Consider the following 16,057-nt stretch of genomic DNA (forward strand, 5'->3'; position numbering starts at 1 on the left):
CAATCCCTGGGGAGGCGAGGAGAGGACTGGCTGTCCCTGAGCCAGTAGGTTTTGCTCATTTCTGAGAATTCTTGGGACAACAGCTCTGGTTGGCAGGGGCCCACTCGGTCCTTCTGCCAAAGTACACAGAGCATGTGGTCCTCCCCAGCTGTAACTCTAGAGTCTAGACCAACTGAACAAGAGGCAAGTTTGTAATGTCACCCCTAATCAATCAGAACATTAGAAAATGTGATTATCAGTGGGAGTTTTTGGCTGCGTTTTTCTCCCAAAGAAAGGAAAAAAAGAAACCATTTCTGTACCCTGATAAGATGCTGTTGAAACATTCTTGATGAAATCAACTCTAATTAGGAGTTCTTAAGACAGAACCTGAAATCAGTTTGTAGTCATCCAACGTACAGATGAGGAAACTACAGCCCAGAGATGTCCAATTACTTGGTCACGATCTAATGAATTAATGCAGAAGTAGGTCTAGAACACGGCTCCCCTTATTTCCAGACTAATGGCTGTTCCATTGTACTGCTGTCCTTGAGTTTGGTTCAATAGCTTCTAGTTTTTATTCTAATCAAATGAGGCTGTATTTGCAATTTCTGTTCTTTGTCTTTGGTGCCTCAAGGTTTCATTTTATGCAAGTCTGGCCCTGCAAGTAAAGACAAAAAAAACCCACTACAAAGCAATAAAAGTTTATAGAAAACTATTTGCTTTCCGGGCAAAAATTGAAAGAAGAATTCTTTACCATGAGAAAAGGAGAGTAGAAGAGATTACTGGTTTTTCTTATGCTTCCAACTAAGGCTTAGCTCTTGTTTTCAATTTTTCTTGTATTTCCTCAAGTTTTCTCAGACACTGTCTCAGTCTAATGAATTTAGAATCCCTTGACAAACCTCCAATGTCCTCATGACCTAAAATAGGAACATTAGAATTTCTGAGCACTATTTAAAGATCAGGAGGAGGGTTGCATGGCCCACCAAGGTTTCTTCCATTATGTTCCCATCTCTAAGGTGGATATTGTCCCAAATCAGAATGAAATGGTAGAAATAACCCAGGTCTTGGAGTCTGGATTTGAATCCTGTTCCTCCATTTACTAGCTGTTAAACTTGGACAGGTTATTTAATCTCACTGAGGCTCATTTTCCTGGTTTGTAAGTTGGGCAAGTAGAACCAGATGGTAATGCAGGTCTGACCTTCTGCCTTTAAACTGTACTGACCTATCCATACCTCACATAGTCCATGTAAGAGGAAGTTTTGGACACCCTCGCCATGTTCACATCTCCTCTTACTCCCCTACCTTTTCACATCATTGTTTTTTTATCACCCTGTTTTTTCTGTGTTTGCCTGACTCCTTTCCTTCTGGCTCTGTCTCCACTATAGGCTCAGGGCTTGCCTCTCATGCTTGAAGAATGGTTTTGCTTCTTTAGTGTTTTCACTTTCAATACACTCACAAGCATACTTTTTGATACTCTTTTTCCCATTGTCAGTAGGAGTTTTTGGCTGAGGTTTTCTTCCAGGGAATGGAGAAGAAGGAAACGATTTCTGCACATTGATAAGAAGATGCTGTTGAAGCACTCTCATTGAAATCAACTCTAATTAGGAAATTTTAGGACCTAACCTCAAATCAGTTTGTAGTCTTCCAACATACAGATGTGGAGACTGCACATTTCTGAGTGGGTCCTCACCCTTTCAAGATGTAGTCCCGGGAATCCACCCTGGTACCTCTCAGCTTGGCTGGCCTCCCACCAGTTTGCCCTGATCCCCTCCAGAGCTGTCAGAAGACTATATAAGAATTAAAACAAACTATGTTTATGAAGTACTCACAGCACTGTCTACTACGAACTAAATATGAAAATGCTAAATTCTTTTATTCCTTAGGAATGAGGATTATGGCCACGTGCTGCTTGAGCATGGTAGCCTAGTGTCAGGGACAGGGCTGGTGAGAGGAGTAAGACGTTAATGAGGAATGTAGACAATGGTGGATCTCATTGCTTCATTGTTGCTTCCAACTCATCAGTTCTGAGATGGTCCTACTTCCCAAATGATAAAAAGATGGTACATACCCAGCGCCCATCAGCTGTACACTAGGGATGGGATTATACTGCCGTGAGCATACTGATTTTTTTCTCCCACAATTCCTTTCATCTGAATTGTCTCCACAATCATTTTCTCCATTGCATTCCAACTTGCTGGCAATGCAGCGACCTAGTCAAGAAACAACATTGACAACAAATGGTCATTTAAGAAAGTATTTGCTGATTTGAAACATGAATACTTTAAATTTCAAGGGAAGGTTGAGGGCAAGTTTTCATTATTTTTGATAAAAATTTAGGAAATATGGAAATGGAATGACAAACTGATGTTTTCCCTTATTTTTTAGGATTACAAGAGTCAGGATATAATTATTTAGTCACTATTGAGCTCATTGTCTTAAATAAGAGAAATAATTCTGGAATCCCATTACCATTACAGTGAGCTTGCGGCAGATATCATGTTCTGTAGGAGAAAATTAACAATAGGCTCAGAATTTTTTTTTTTTTTTTGATTCAGGATAACAGACTCAAAGTCAGTGTTTTTTTCAAAAAAACTATAATTTCACACACACACATCTACTGGTACACATAACAACATGGATGAATGTCTGAAATTTTATGTTGGGTGAAATAAGCCCGACACAGAAGAGTCATGCCATTTGAATCCTTTATCTAATGTTCAACTACAAGGAGAGGGATTAACTGGAAAGAGGAAAGAAGGAACTTTTTGGGTTTATGGAGATTTTCTGTACCTTGATTGGGGGTTGTTTACATGGGTGTATATATTTGTCAAAATCAAATTGCACACTTACTATCTGTGTATTTTACTATACACATAATTACTACATATTTTAATCTAGATATTCACTGTTTATGATTACTGTTAATTGTTTCACTGCATATAATTTAGTATATCTAATTATTTTTTTGGACAAATTAAATGCCTAGGTACTACAGTATTAGGTAGCAGTTTGAGTGAATTTAGAAAATAGTACCAACTCCATGTACCCAGACAATTCCCTTCCTTTTTAAACTTGATGAATTTCATAAGGATCCTAGGAATCAGTATGTGCCTATATATTACTGAAATTGAAATGTTTTATGTACAATGACAGATACCCCTTCTCCTGCCCCTCAGCCTCTTGCCTATAGTCAAGGATGCTGGCATCTGTCCCATTACGTACAGGTCTCACTGACAATGATTAAATGTTTTACTCAGGATTATCTGCTTACCTATTTTAAATTGTGATCAACCTCTCACTACAGCTATGCATGACTATTTGGACTAACTGAAATGCTTGGGGAAATTGGGTATTCTGTTGAATTAAATTTTTGTACTAATAGGGAGTTCCCCAGAAAGTACTTAGTTTTTTGGTTAATAACATTCAGTAAGAAGGTAGAATGTAATGAAAGTAATTAAGTCCTCCTTTGATTATTCAAAATCTTGTATCGAGACCATTATTATAGTTCTGAGCATCATAAACATACAAGACTGAAAATACAGAGGGAATTGAATTCCTGTCATTCCCAAGATATAACCTGAAAGACGCTCTGTTTTTAAAACAGCACATCTCTAGTTTTTCTGTTTGCTTTTCTTAGGGCAGAGCAGAATGGGTAATTAAGTATGCAATAGAGAGGCTTTTCCTAAAGAAAAAGAAAGGACAAATATTACAGTTTTTAAAAGTTTTGAACCTAGCACTCACAAATTTGAACAAAAGCAAATTTTTGATACAGTTACATTAAAAAATATCCCATTTTATCAGGTGGAGGTAGGGATACACATGTAAGGTACGGTTCTCATTAGCCTAGGTTTGTGATCAGGGTACCGGATATGTTAGGAATTCTATTCATTTGGTACTTCCGGGGATATTAGAGAGGATTTATTAGCAAGGGTGGGGATGAAATCAAGAGGAATTCTCTTCAGTGATGTTTAGGAATGGGTGACAGGAGTGATATAGGTCTGTGATGGGACACAGCTGAGAATGATTCCAGGCCTTGGAAACACAATGGAATAGGAAGCACAAGGGGAGAGAGATTGTAAGCCATAAATATATCCTATACCAAAGAAAGAATGGGAAAAATGAAGGGAAGTTTGGATAGTACAGGATTTGTAGAAGTCAGCATGCTTTAGCCAGCACATGCATATATATATTTACACCTGGAACTATGTAGTCATTTGAATTGTACATGATTTTCCTATTTACTTGAACTGATTTGTGTTACTACAATGGTATGTTATTTTTATAACTAGCTGCAAATGCTCATCTGTATGCTTAAAGTTACAACTTTGAGAGAGGAGTTGGCATAGTGCATGGGAATTATCCTCATGGGTACTTCTCAAAGATCCATGTATACATTAAAGTAATATATTTAGTCTTGGGGGACTCTGAAGATGCAATCATGAGAGAGGAAAGAAAGATAGACATTTTTTGATGTTGTTGTTAATTGAGCCAAACATCATTCTGAGTATCCTGAGTCAGACAAATAATGGTCCATTCAACATTTTATTCCCTTTCAAAGTGGCATTAGTGGATGTTTCTAGGAGAGCACAGTGGTATATCATCTTCAGTGGAATATTTAACAACCAATAAGCCATGGCACCACTCAATCAGAATGGATTCCAACCATATTTGTGCCAGGGATTAGCTAATTAGTGGTTGGATCCTGGGAAGATCTAGGGATTCTTGGTGAAGGGATCTGGACAGTAGGGCAGAGGTCACTAAGAGACCTCAGGGTAGCAGCTGTTTACCAACCATTACAGATGTATTTCAACAGTTCAGTTTATATCACTAGTTATTGACATATTGCTGATGAACTAGAGATCAGTTGTGCCTATACCAGTAACTTTCCTGAAATCCCTCATTATGAATTGTTAGCTCATGGATGTATCTAAAGCCTTCTCAAACTTGTGGATATTTTTGGCCTAAACAAAGCTCTTTTGTAATAAATCTCATAGATTTATCATCTGTTGAATAAAAGAGTTCTTCCTCGTAATCTGTTCTAAAAACTACCCTTCAAGGTTCAAATAACTGTGCTTCAGTTCTAAATTTTTATCTTAATATTCTGGTTATAATGCTAAGGTCTGCATACCCCTGAGCCATTGCCATCAAGATTTTTCTTATATTCCCTCTTTTGTCAATATGTGACATGACCTTATTTTTGTAGGCATAATGTCTATCTCTCTACCTAGGTCCCACCCTCACATCTCAGGTTTGGGGGATGAGGCACAGAGGGAAAACCCTGGCACCAGCACTCCTGCCTGACATTCAGAAAAGATTGGCAAAGCTGAAGGCAGGAAGCAAGGAGTAAGAAGAGAGAAACATTAGACCCAAGTCTGGGGTCAATTTTTTATAGGAATTTGAAATCTGCTATTTAGTTCTAAATACTATACAGTGTATCTCAGAGTACACAGAAATGATGGGATTTTAGTCATCTGAACTCTAATTTTAACTTTAAATTGACTATTTATATAAGAAATCAGTGAACTATGGCCCATGGACGAAAACTGACCTGCCACTTGCTCTTGTAAATAAAATTCTATTGGAACACAGCCATGCTCAATTGTTTAGCTACTGTCTATGGCAGCTTTGATGCTAAGATGCCAGAGTTGAATAGCTGCTGCATAGACCGTATGGCCAGCAAAGCCTAAAATATTTACCATCTGGACCTTTCCTGAAAAAGTGTGTAGAAATCTCATCTAGACTGTTCAAAGTGTTGAGCTTTGGAGAGCCATTAATTAACAAGAGAATACATAGATTAAGCGGTATATTCAAAATTTGATTATAATCTAATGATACTTAAATATCAAAATTTACAAACCTGAATGAGAATTGGACTTGAAGGGAACATTGCCACCATTTAAATCATTTTCAACTTCCTCTTCTGCCAATTACCTTTGGAGTCGTTCAATGGACCACACCAGAAAATCTGTCACATCATCTCTAGTCATCCCCTTGACATACTATCTTAGCTTTAATATTCTTATCTTAATAAACTATATTAAAATTTTAAAAATCTGTCACTCCTTTTCAATTGCTTATTCTGATTCTAGATTTGTGCTTATTAATAGCCGATTTTTAAAAGTATCTGCCTCTTCCTCCGTTTCCTCCTCCTCATTCTCTTCCTACTGCTGTATCACAGTGTCGGAACCTGGGAGTGGTACTTGATGAGCAGATGAATCAAGTAAGTGGTCAAGATGATTATAGCTTGAAAGCTGTAATTTTACACATGAATAGCATGTAATTGGGAGCATAACACCCCTGTCCCCACAGGCTTAAAATATGGTGGGACTTCTCTATCATGACTTTCACTGAGAGTCAATTGGAATAAATTTATTTAGTCATTTTTAATGACGACTGAACATTTTCCAAAAGTACATTACCACTGTCACAGCGGAACTTATTCTTGCAGTCAATCTCTTCGATTTTGCAGAGCTTAGATGGGATGCATGGTTGAAAGGTCATGAGGGGCTCAGTACAGGGTTGTCCTCCAAACTGACTGGGGCGCAAGATGGACCTAACTTTAAACTGAAAGAAAAGGAGAGAAAGGTGAGTAACTGAGGCTGGGTCAAAGCCAAAAGCTATCTAAGAAAACTGGGCTTCTCAATCACAGTAGTGATTTTTCCTATAGTGGCGTTTGCTGAATTAAATAATGACTTTTTCCAGTTCTATTACAGTGTGTCCTTAGGGAAGTCAATACTTTTTGGATCTCACTTTTCCAACCAGTAAAATGAGGAACTGGGATAAAAGATTTCTTAAGAGTTCTAACTCTGAAATCATATGATTCTAAATTGAATAGAGATCAAATGCACACATATTTACTGAGCATGTCCTGAGTGCAATAAATCTTCCAGGTAATAACAGTAGCTCTTTTATTCCTCAAAGATAGTGTGACGTGATAAATGTGAAAGGATTTGGGGGCTCTTCTGCATGAGGAAGTCACCATGGAAACCAGGGATGACACATTCTCCACACTTTAAAAGATTTTAAACAGGCAGTAGTAAAACAAAGAGTCAGAGAAGGAAAGAAATAGGACAGGATTAAAAAGTACTGACTTTGAAGTCAGAAAAATCCAAGTTCGAAATGTAGTCTTCTATTCATTAGTGGTGTATTATTGGGCAAATTACTTAACCCCTAATGAGCTGTAACTTCCTCATCTATAAAATGGGTAGAAAAACAATGTGATGTGAAGTTTGAATAAGGTGATGTACGTAAAGGGCCTAGAACAATTTCTCTCAGAGAGTGGGTGCTCCAATAATGAGTTCTTTTTACTTCCCTAATGTCTGAATGCTTAGCCCCTGACCTGACTGGGGTTCACATGGGCCAGTGTCCTTACAGGAATGAGCTTGAGATGGGTAAATATTGCAGCTGGGAACAATAAACAAATAGAGGGACTTTCCCATGGGGAGAGGGAAATTAGAGGAAAGGCAAGGAGTCATTTTAATTAATGCCCCTCATTTCTGTCTGACTTTAAACCTTGGACTGAAATCCCCATTTTTTAGCACTTGTTTTTGCTTTGTGAGCTCTCAGAGGGCACAGGCAGTGGAATTCAGAGCTGGGCAAGTGCAATACCAATTCTGGGGGGAAGAACATTTTTTTTGGTGTTCACATGACGATAAACCATGCAAAATGAATCCTCCCTCCCCCCAAAATGTTGCTAAATGGAATTTTCCTTCAGTGGAAGCTGGGACAGTTTATTTTCAAATATTGGAGAAATCCAGCATTTCTATGACTGCTGAGTCTGTCAGGGAATTTGAGAACTTTACTGTGATTCTGATTTCCTGAACATACCCACATGTCACCTACCTGTTTTTCAACACAAGGGTCACAGTCTGACCACGGTCCATAATCTCCCAGGAGGCAATTGATAGGACAAGTTTGCCAGTTACATTCTCTGGTCTCCCGCTTGGTGCAAAGCTGGTCGCAAAAGTTTTCCAGATAGTACTGATTCACAACGATTTGTCTGTAACAGTGAGGAAAAAGCTGCTTAGAATGAGTGTATTAATTGTGGCTCCAGCTCCATAAGAAAAAGATCATTGACTCAATTATAGTGAATACAAGGAAAGAAGGTTTTCATGGAAAATCAGGCAGTGTGGCATATGTGCAATTCTTACCACTTACTGGAACTCAGCACTGGGTCCATAATTTGTTGGGCCCTGTGCAAAATGGAAACGGGGGGTGGGCCTCACGTTCAAAGCTTATTAATAATTTCAAGAAAATGACTGCATTGCATTAAGCCAAGCACAGAGCCCTTCTCAGTGTGCGGTCCTGTGTGACTGCACAGGTCACACGTCCATGAAGCTGGCCCTGACTGAGTTCCTGGAAGGGACTGAAAGGGAAAGAAAAGGAAGAAGAAAGTTTCTGCAAATTGCTTAAAAGATGACAACACAGGGTGATAAATACAATGATTGAGATAGAGCCAGAGTGCCGTGGGCCCAAAGATTAAAGGAGAAAGTGATATGAGAGATACATTTTGAAAAATTCATGTGAATTTCCCAGGCAAGAAAGTGAAGGGCATTCAGAAGGAAGATCATGTGCAAAGATTAGAGGTGGAGGAGTATGACACGTCCATGAAGGAACTTGTGGGACGGACCTGAGAAGTGCATAATTGAGAGGGATGGAATATATTGTGGTACTTTATTTGGTAGGCAGTAGAGAGCTACTGAGGGACTCTTGAGTAGAGAAGTATTATAAACAAATCTGTTCTTACATCCTTCGTGGATGGTTTATTGGAACAGTCAGTTGGTGATTTAATGACACACGACATATGTAAAAATAGTTTTCTAAAACAGATCTCAAAAAAGTGCTGTAACAGTTAAAACACATTAAATATATGCCTTTTTCCTCCAAGTCATGTGTGCATCTTCACGGAATAGAAATATCTAACAGATTTAAAGAAACTGTGGGGGATGAGTAGTCTGAATTGATGAAAAGGCTGAATTATTAAATGTTATCAAGTAAACACAGTTTCTTGCCTTCTGGTCCATGACAACAATCAAGCTAATAGCTAGCAGTGCTCCTCAATTGAGGTCCTGTTAGACTCAGTTGAATGAGTAGAAAATTCTCTATAATTAACTCTCTAACTGTAGGCAAGCAGAGTTATGTGCTGATTGAAAAAAAGCCTGAGTAGTGATTCTAAGTAAGTTAGTCAACTGAAAATATTGCACAGATTCTTAATTAAATTTCTTTGAAACACCTCAATTTTTATGGAGAACAAAAGTAGACTCCATTTCAACCTTATGTGGAGAAGACCTCAAATTCCATCCAAATTCATGAACTCTTTTCAAAATTAAAAAAAAAAATTTTGCGGATTATACTCTGCAAAAATTATACTTTTAGATATATTTTTTCCCCATCGCTTAGTGTGGCACTTTTGATTTTGCTAACTCTGTCCTTGAGGTTTCACAGGGCACAGAGAAAAGCTACAAAGTCCACACCCACCTCTGTCTGGTCTGGGTTCCAGAATTGCAGGTTTTGGAGCAGCTTGACCACTGAGTCCATGGGTAATGATCACAGAAACAGGCTTGGCCCTTGTCAATCAGAGCACTCAGCAGGATGAAATATAAGACGGAGTGTCTGGCCATGCCTGGAGAGCCTCCAGACCCTGAAAAGAAATGATAGAAAACATACCAAACATCTGTGAGGTAAAACTTTACAGGTCATTCTCAGTGACAACCTCAAATATGATCTTAGAAAACATCTTGCCTTCCTTAAGGCAAAGTAACACCTGTAAATTCACATGCTTATGAGTATCAATGTTATTTCTAAAGATTTTTAGGGTGGACGTTCCCATAGTTACAAACCCCAGTACTAGTAAGTTTCTCTGAACTGTTGGTGATAGGCTACAAGACAAACTATGTAGTATATATTTGTATCTCATTTCATTCCTAAATGGAAATTTTTATATAATCTTATACTTTTCAAAATAACTGCTTATTGTGTGTGGACAGTGCCCTCAAGTACTACCTAGTACTACCTTTCCGTTTTTCATACTTTTCTGGGCCTGGGGAAGGACTTTGGAACCCTTCTTTTTGAAGCTCTATTTCCTTTTCTGGAACCTTGGAAGCTTGCTAAAGAGAGTTCACTGTCCAACTACCTCTACTTTTAGAGTCATAGAAGTTAGAGCTGGAACGGATCTTTGAAACCTTCAGATTAAACTCCCTCATTTTATGGATGATGAGACTGAGGCTTAAGCAGGAACAATAAGGTTGAGACTACATGACAAGTAACAGCCCAAGACTCCTCATTCTTGGGTGAGATGCATTCCTTCATTGAATTTCTAATAACGCTAACTAGTGTTCCTGGAGCATCTAGATGCTTGGAACTCCACTACCCACAACACAAGAGGGTTTATTCAGATGTGGCTGAATGCCAGAGAAAACTTGGACCAGTGGTTCCTCATGTGCTGTGGAGCCTTGAGGATCTGTGTGTTATTGGATGGAAATTGCAAAACTGTTATCTGCCCTCCCAATATTGCCATTTTGATTTTTGTATCTCTAACAAAACACACAACATGGTTAAATATGTACAGAAAATGCTGCTGTAATTAGTATAATAACTTCCATTTAAAGAAATATTAATAGAATGCCATTCACCTAATTTCTCTGTGTCTCAGTTTTATTATCCATAAAATAGGAATAACACTTTTACCTTCTTCATAAGACTTTTGTTAGGATTCAGTAAGAAGAAAATTCATGTAAAGTGCTTAGAACAATCCTTGGTATAGGATCATCACTCAATCAATATTAGTTTTTCAAAAGAGTAGTAACACTTGAGTGTTTCAAATTTAATTGTAGCTATCGGTCATGAATTTTTCAAAATTATGGGCTCCTCAAATTACAGCAAGAATCATGTGAAAATTGAAAATATGTTTTGATGTTAAATAAGATTATTCATGTTTAACATGATTTAGAAATATGGCTTGTTACTTTTCATCTTACAAATAAAATCAGATCCCTGACCATCTTTTTTGAAATTACAATTTCCCACCAGTGTTTCCTATCTTCCTTCACTGCTTTATTTTTCTCTGTTATTCATACCTTCCTAATATATAAATTACTATGTAATTTAAATAAATATCTCCTCTTTCCTTTCTCCTTCTTCACTAGAATATGAACACCATGACAGTTGATCTTTTTTGTCTGTTTTGTTCATTTCAGCATTTAGAAGAATGAGAGCAAACATACCACATAATGAATAAATGTTGTAGAATTGAGTCTAGGAAACAGTTTAGAAATGGGTTTTGATGAAATCTGAATAATGTAATTTAAGTCCATAATTACAGCCACTTCTATAATATTATTCTCAAAATTTCTGCCAGATTAAGGATATTTCATAGACTAGAAATAAACTTGTCTGTTCATTTGTCACCCATTGTTTCAGCAAGAGTGACAGTTTGTAGCATAACTGGTTTATTTCTAGTTGGTTGTAATAGTTGATTGAAATAAAAAACTAGATCTCCTGAGATTCAAATTTATTTTTAGAACACCATAATATATTAAGTTAGTCTGCCTCTTATTTATTTGATAATATTTATTGTGTTCTAAAATATATAGAAATTCATGAAGAAGAAAATTAAGATGATTTATTATATAACCAACCAGAAAAATTCTGTTGACATTTAAAAAATACATATAATATATGCCTGCATTTGAAAATTTTAAAAAGAACAGAAAGAAAAATGTAACACCTGAGGTCTCTTCTACCCATAGCCAGAACCTCTTCCTACACATAATCAGTTTTCTCTTTTTATAGGTAACAAATGGAAGGAAAATTCTTCCACACATCCCCTTACACATACATGTATGCATGTTCTTTAAATATATACACAAAAAAGAAGTATGATGTATATTACTCTGTACTTTGTTTTTCACTTCACAATATACTTTAAAGATATTTCCATATTAATAGATGTATATCTCCTTCATTTTTTTCCCCCTAGCATTCTTTTTTTAAAAATTTTATTTATTTATTTGACTGCGTTGGGTCTTTGTTGCTGCACTTGGGCTTCCTCTAGTTGCAGCAAACAGGGGCTACTCTTTGTTGCAGTGCATGGTCTTCTCATTGTGGTGGCTTCTCTTGTTGCGGAGCACGGGCTCTAGGCACGCGGGCTTCAGTAGTTGCAGCACGCAGCCGCAGTAGTTGCAGCATGTGGGCCCTAGAGTGCACAGGCTTCAGTAGTTGCGGTGTGTGGGCTCAGTAGTTGTGGCACATGGGCTCAGTAGTGGTGGCTCACAGACTCTAGAGCACAGGCTCAGTAGTTGTGGCACAGGTGCTTAGTTGCTCCATGGCATGTGGGAATCTTCCTGGACCAGGGATTGAACCTGTGTACCCTGCATTGGCAGGCATATTCTTAACCACTGTGCCACCAGGGAAGTCCTATCTACTTCATTATTTTTAATGACTGCATAGTTTTATACTGTATAGATGTATTATACTGAATTTAACCATTATTCTAACTGTAGACATTTAGTATACATACATAATGCAATAAACATCTTTATATTATATCTTAGCATACTTTTGTAGTATATCCATGGGACCAACAAATATTCCTAGCAGTAGAATGGTTCAGTCAAATGATATGAATTTTAAAATGTTGATAGATTTTGCCAAATTGCCCTACTGAAATATGGCTCCCTCAAAAGTCTCAGAGGATGAGTTAAAATTATATTTTAATGTGGTTACTTTATGTTTTTTATTTGGATGAAAGGATACTTCAGTTAAAAAAGTGTCTCTTCATTTTATAAATCTTCATTCAAGCCAAGAGTTTGAGATAAGATATAAGAATTGTTTCTCCAAAAAAAAATTTTTTTCTCCAATATGCTCAGAAGTTAGAGCATTTCTTCGTAATAAATCAGTAAGCATTTAAAATTTTTTTTAAATTTTTAATTGAAGTATAGTTGAACTACAATGCTGTGTTAGTTTCTGGCATACAGCAAAGTGATTCAGTTATACATACATAACTGAATATATATACATATTTACTCTTTTTCAGATTCTTTTCCATTATGGTTTATTACAGGATATTGAGTATAGTTCCCTGGGCTATACAGTATGACCTTGTTGTTTATCTACTTTATATATAGTAGTTTATATCTGCTAATCCCAAATTCCTAATTTATCCCTCACCTACCCTTTTTCCCCTTGGGTAACCATAAGTTTGTTTTCTATGTCTGTAAGTCTGCTTCTGTTTTGTAAATAAGTTCATTTGTATCATATTTTAGATTCCACATATAAGTGATATCATAGGGTATTTGTCTTTCTCTTTCTGACTTACTTCACTTAGTATGCAAGTCAGTAAGCATTTTTAAACTGTCCTACAAGCTCAGAGAAAAATGCTGAATAAAAGCACCTAAATCCACTGACATATGGCTGAATATACCCTTCAATTTAAAATGGAATTGACACACATTTGAGTATCCATTGAGTGAGATAAAAAGAAATAGAATTCATTATCATTGTCTGGGGAGGGTAGAGAGAAACTGAAGGTGCTCCCCATGATTTTTATCCAAGCTTTTTTATCCAACTCATAGATAAGCTGCTACGGCCCTAAGCTATTTCCATCATAAAAAAGAGAGGCTCCTTTAAAGACCGCTGCACTTGCCTGTCAATTTTATTTCACTGGTATGTAACTCACCTTTTCTGGTTTTCTTCAGCAGTACAGAACCATAGACTTTGGGACAAGAGTGTCCAGAAATTAGGCTGTGATCACACCAAATACATAGTATGAGTCCTATACCCTGTATATACATCAGCCCCAAGTTGAGACAGTTTTCAACTGTCTTCAGGGCCCTTGGGAGCTGAGGCTCCTAAACAATGTGAAGTTTCCCCGTTAATCACTAGACAGACCACCACCCCATCCCCCGCACCCTCAGATTGGGATCTTCTCATATAAGAACTGCTTCAGCAAGGAAACTTAAAAGAGGGGCTTTTGTTGTTGTTTGTTTTTCTTATTAAATTTTGAACAGATAGATATTTTCCAGAATAATTCAATTGCAGAGAAAACAAATTCTTAAAAGTATTTTTTGGAATCAGCATGTAAACAATAGGTAGAAATTGAATTACAGGAGATTACCAGTTCTCAGTTCTCAGCAGACGCTATCTGTTTTAACTTCCAAAAGCTTGAAAAATATAGGTGGATTTTATACCAATTATAATCAAAAACTGCAAGAACAGAACTCATGTGAAATATTCTGATCTCTTCTTTGGCTATAGTATTCTGAGACAATTTGGAAAATGCTAAAATGAAGATGGTAATGCCAAAGCTTCTTATTTGAGGAGATGCTAATAAAAGAGCTAATTGGTAGCTTCTCTTTTTTTTAGAAATTTCATGTAATGTCTGAAACATTTATATTAACATATTTCCATACAAATAACCCAATGAAAGTTTAGTATTAGTTGTTTTGTTTGTTTTTTTATACTGCAGGTTCTTATTAATCATCAATTTTATACACATCAGTGTATACACGTCAATCCCAATCGCCCAATTCAGCACACCTCCATCCCCACCCCACCACAGATTTCCCCCCTTGGTGTCCACATGTCTGTTCTCTACATCTGTGTCTCAACTTCTGCCCTGCAAACCGGCTCATCTGTACCATTTTTCTAGGTTCCACATACATGCGTTATTATACGATATTTGTTTTTCTCTTTCTGACTTACTTCACTCTGTATGGCAGTCTCTAGATCCATCCACGTCTCAACAAATGACTCAATTTCGTTCCTTTTTATAGTAGCTTCTCTTTTTATAACATTTTATTGTTATAAGGAAAAATTGTTTTATGTTAAAATGATAATTTTCATTCAAATAAAGAGAATTATTTCTCTTATTTTTTTATTAGCATAGCCCAGCATCTAATATCAAATGCTTCCTTATTTATTAATTTTCAACATCTCTAGGCATTTTGGAGATATCTAAAATTTCATGCAGGCCTTATACCCATTACCATACAATTTTCTTATAAACATGGAACAAAAAGAATGTTCAGTGAATACAGGAAGATAGTTACGAAAAATCTTCCACTGCAGTAACATAGTAGAAGAGCAGCAGTTCTGCAGTTTTCTCATAATTGTCATCCCCTCTTGACCTCTAAAAATTAGTGATCCCATTGAACCATTGAAGATGGCTTTTGTGAGCATTTGGAGAATTCTAGCACAGGATGAAATCCATTTTATTCTGACCTGTCACCTTCCCACGTCCTTGACTTACATGAATGATTTGTCCCTAAGGCAGTTCAGCACATCTTACCCGACAGGTTCAGAGGATGCTCTAGTTTGCCCCCAACTGCAGGTTCTTCCTTTCCATCTTCTTGTAATTGTCTTGAATCTCTTATTTCTTATTTTTTCCTTCCACACATGCCCTGGAAGCTCAAGAAATTATATTTACCACTGCTAGGGCAGGCTGGGGAGCTCTGGCACATGACTAGTCTTTGGCTAAAGGGTATGTTTGTTTTACTTTTAACTGTAGCTTAGCTCATAGAAAAACTTGATTTCACCAAGACAGCTCTCTGGAAGGACACTTCTTTAAGAAATATAAATATTTTGGTTCTTTTGAGGATTAAGCAAAATAGTTATATCTTATATTAAAAGAAAGACAAATGGCTGTAAGCTCTTATGTTTTTTCATGCATGAAAGGGTAAGTCTGTTAGAAACATGATCTATGATTTTGAAATGTTAAGAATACAAAGGAGATCATTATGTCACTCACCTTAAACAGAGTTTGTGGTATCCAGGGAACTAATCTGCAATGGCTAAGGAAACAATAGGTACTCACAGTGAAAAGGGTTTATAAGACAATCCAAACAAGTCTTTTTTCCCCATTGCTAACTAACACAAGGTCATGTCCCAGAGATCTAACAACACCTAGAGTGCTGTTAAAATAAACATTCCCTAGAAACGCTGGACTTTGCAAATGATCACTTCAATCAGCAGTAACCCTGCAACTCTTCAGAGTGAGATATTGCACAGGGTCCTGATTTTTCAATGATTTTCCCATTCAAGGAATATTGTAATGGGTGTTGCTACTGAAAAGTTTCTGACT

The 16,057-nt window shown here is 37.0% G+C and overlaps 1 protein-coding gene across 1 annotated transcript in view; it reads right to left on the reverse strand.

The window, feature by feature from the left end:
• C6 (complement C6) overlaps window positions 1-15,413 on the reverse strand; it is a 92,472-nt gene extending 77,059 nt beyond the window's left edge. The window contains exons 1-5 of the mRNA XM_068535284.1: window positions 15,266-15,413; window positions 9,457-9,619; window positions 7,822-7,978; window positions 6,399-6,543; window positions 2,048-2,189 (exon numbers count right to left, since the gene is read on the reverse strand). Of these exons, the coding sequence (XP_068391385.1) occupies window positions 2,048-2,189; window positions 6,399-6,543; window positions 7,822-7,978; window positions 9,457-9,599 (587 nt within the window). The 5' untranslated portion in view covers window positions 9,600-9,619; window positions 15,266-15,413. The remainder of the gene's footprint in view (window positions 1-2,047; window positions 2,190-6,398; window positions 6,544-7,821; window positions 7,979-9,456; window positions 9,620-15,265) is intronic.
• Window positions 15,414-16,057: the final 644 nt, after the last annotated feature.

This window comes from Eschrichtius robustus, chromosome 2 (genome assembly GCF_028021215.1).
Source record: "Eschrichtius robustus isolate mEscRob2 chromosome 2, mEscRob2.pri, whole genome shotgun sequence".
In the NCBI taxonomy this organism is placed as follows: Eukaryota; Metazoa; Chordata; class Mammalia; order Artiodactyla; family Eschrichtiidae; genus Eschrichtius; species Eschrichtius robustus.